This window comes from Populus trichocarpa, chromosome 7 (assembly GCF_000002775.5).
Source record: "Populus trichocarpa isolate Nisqually-1 chromosome 7, P.trichocarpa_v4.1, whole genome shotgun sequence".
Taxonomy (NCBI): Eukaryota; Viridiplantae; Streptophyta; class Magnoliopsida; order Malpighiales; family Salicaceae; genus Populus; species Populus trichocarpa.
In genome coordinates this window covers 2421115-2423651 of record NC_037291.2, presented here as the reverse complement: position 1 = coordinate 2423651, position 2537 = coordinate 2421115, and the positions used below count along the sequence as shown (strand labels likewise).

Sequence of the window (2537 nt, the reverse complement as noted above, 5' to 3'; positions counted from 1 at the left end):
GATCTATAAAATCGATCTATTTAAGTCAAATTAACTATTGTATGGTTTAGTTAAAAACTCGAGGGAGGAGATTTTAAAATTAACCTCCTTTGTTAGGTTTAATGAAATTATTAAAAAATTCTTTATATTTTTAATAATTTTTTAAAACATTAATATTGATCCAAGACGTAATTAGTAAGAATATTCTAGCAAATCTCTCATAAATGTTCATCCGATCAATGCTGTTGTACTTGTATTTTTGTACACGTGCAGTAGTATACAATAGAAATTCATCAGCGCAAACATCTGATATTTTCTCCAACGCGTCCTGTCCACCATTCATTCTAACCAACTACTCATCTTATTTTAATCCTCGTCAACCTTCCATCCTCCCATCAAAAACATGTTTCCTCTCTAAAAGAAAAGAAAAGACACCCAAAATATCACAAAAACTGTATGACCGAACCCCAAAACCAACCACAACAACGGTGGTGCTCCTCCTCTCCAAACCCTCACCTCCACCTTCTAACCCTCCTCCACCGCCAATAATCTCCATGATCACTCAAACACTAATCTACTATCTCTCCCAACACCCCTCTATAGTTACTTTCCGATGGAGCCACATCCAATCATGGGGCTCCACTTGGTCTTTTCTCTTGACCTCCATAGCCTTTTATCTAACGTTTTGCGCATTAGTCCATCTGTTCTTACAAATCTTTATTAAACGTGGCCGTACTGTCCCTCTCGGTCCAATCCCAGCCGCGTACAGCCTCTTTATGGCCTTAATCTCCGTCGTCATTTTCTCCGGGATCCTCCTCTCAACCGCCGCTGAGATCCAAGAAACGCGGTGGTTTTGGCGTAGATCAAAAACCCCGTTTCAATGGCTTCTTTGTTTCCCTCTGGGAACTCGTCCTTCAGGCCGTGTCTTTTTCTGGTCTTACATGTACTACTTGTCACGATATCTCCACATGTTCCGAACCTTTTTCACAATCCTGAGGTTACGTAAGCTGGTTTCTTTCCAGCTTGTCAACAATTCTATACTGACCTTCATGTCCTTTTTATGGCTTGAATTCTCCCAATCCTTTCAAGTGCTGGCGATTCTAATAGCAACTTTGGTGTACTCTATTATTTACGGGTACAGATTCTGGACAGCGGTTGGTTTGCCAAGTGCTTGTTTTCCTTTTGTGTTGAATTGCCAGATTGTGCTGTTGGGATGCAATGTTGCTTGCCATGTTGGGGTGCTTTCGCTGCATTTTATGAAAGGTGGGTGTAATGGGATTGGGGCATGGTGGTTCAATTCCGTGCTCAATGGGGCTATCTTGTTCCTGTTTTTGAACTTCTATGTCAAGATGTATTTGGGGAAGAGGAAGGAGGTAATAAGCGAGGCCTTGGAGGAGCCAGAGATGATGAAAGTTAAAGATAAATAAGGGATTTGAATGGTATAGTCTTTTTGGTCACTTTAATTTGGACCAGGAGAAGCACACCCCCTCTTCAGAGGGGAAAAAATAAGACAACTGTATAGCATATATGCTAGGTAAAGTAGGGTTTTTTTTTTCTTGGTTTTTATAAAAATCAACGTATACTATTAGAGGTTTATTTTATTTTATTTTTATGAAATCAAGTTTTCGAGTTAATCTAGATGAATGGATGGAATTCGACATGTTTGTAAGAATCAATACTAGTTGAAATCACGTTGTGCAAAGATAATTTCTTTGTCTTGTTAGTTTTTCACTGCAAGTTTCTGTTTTTGTTTGCACGCAGGAAAGTAGAAAGCTCCGATTTTTTTTATTTTTTTTTAATTATTCCCTCATCTCTCTTTCTTGAAAATCGTTCTTAGTTCTTTGCTAGTTCACAAATTGATTTTTTATTCCATGAAGAAAGGCTTGAATCTTATACGGTGGATGGAGTACTCACTTACATTTTCTTTTTCCGGATCTCAGCTTTGCATTTGAAGGTTTCTTTATACATGCTGGTTTGATATTTTTTTATTCTTTTATGTTAAAAATAAAATTAGCATGGTTAATTAAAAATATTGCCGGAATAGACAGCACAGTTTAAAAAACAATTAATAAAATAATATAGTTAGTAAATAAATAAATAAATAACCTCTCAAAGATACATATCAAAGCCTCGATTATAACATGTAACAATTATATTATTTCATTTTTTTTTAATTGTGTTATTTTCACCGATATTTAAAAAAAAGGTACTAAAAACCAAAAAAATCACCTTATGCTGAGATTGCCACCAAATTAAAGCACGGTAATTACTGTAACCTTTAATTTGTGACATAACCATCCATCAAGACTAATGAGCTGGAGCTTCATTATCATTGGTAGGAACGTTGTCAAAAAAACAGTAAATTTGATAACGATGGAGATGATGAACTGATAACTTTGAATTTGCAAGGAATCATTAGATAGTCGAAAAGGTATATGCTGACATGCCCAACAAACCAGGTGACTACTAATTTTGGAATCTAACAAATATCTGTTTTCTCTTTTCTGTTTTCTCTTCTCTTTTCCTTTTGGAGACTGCAACGATGGAATATTTCAGTC

The 2537-nt window shown here is 36.2% G+C and overlaps 1 protein-coding gene across 1 annotated transcript; it reads left to right on the top strand.

Annotated features, from left to right (window-relative positions):
* The first annotated feature begins 309 nt into the window (after window positions 1-309).
* Window positions 310-1686, top strand: LOC7478004 (elongation of fatty acids protein 3-like). The gene has a single exon (XM_024605029.2). It carries the CDS (start codon window positions 534-536, stop codon window positions 1404-1406), a length of 873 nt encoding a protein of 290 aa, XP_024460797.1. The 5' UTR covers window positions 310-533; the 3' UTR covers window positions 1407-1686.
* Window positions 1687-2537: the final 851 nt, after the last annotated feature.

Coding starts and splice junctions, on each gene's coding strand:
- LOC7478004 (XM_024605029.2), top strand. CDS start 534: ATGATCACTCAAACACTAATCTACTATCTCTCCCAACACCCCTCTATA.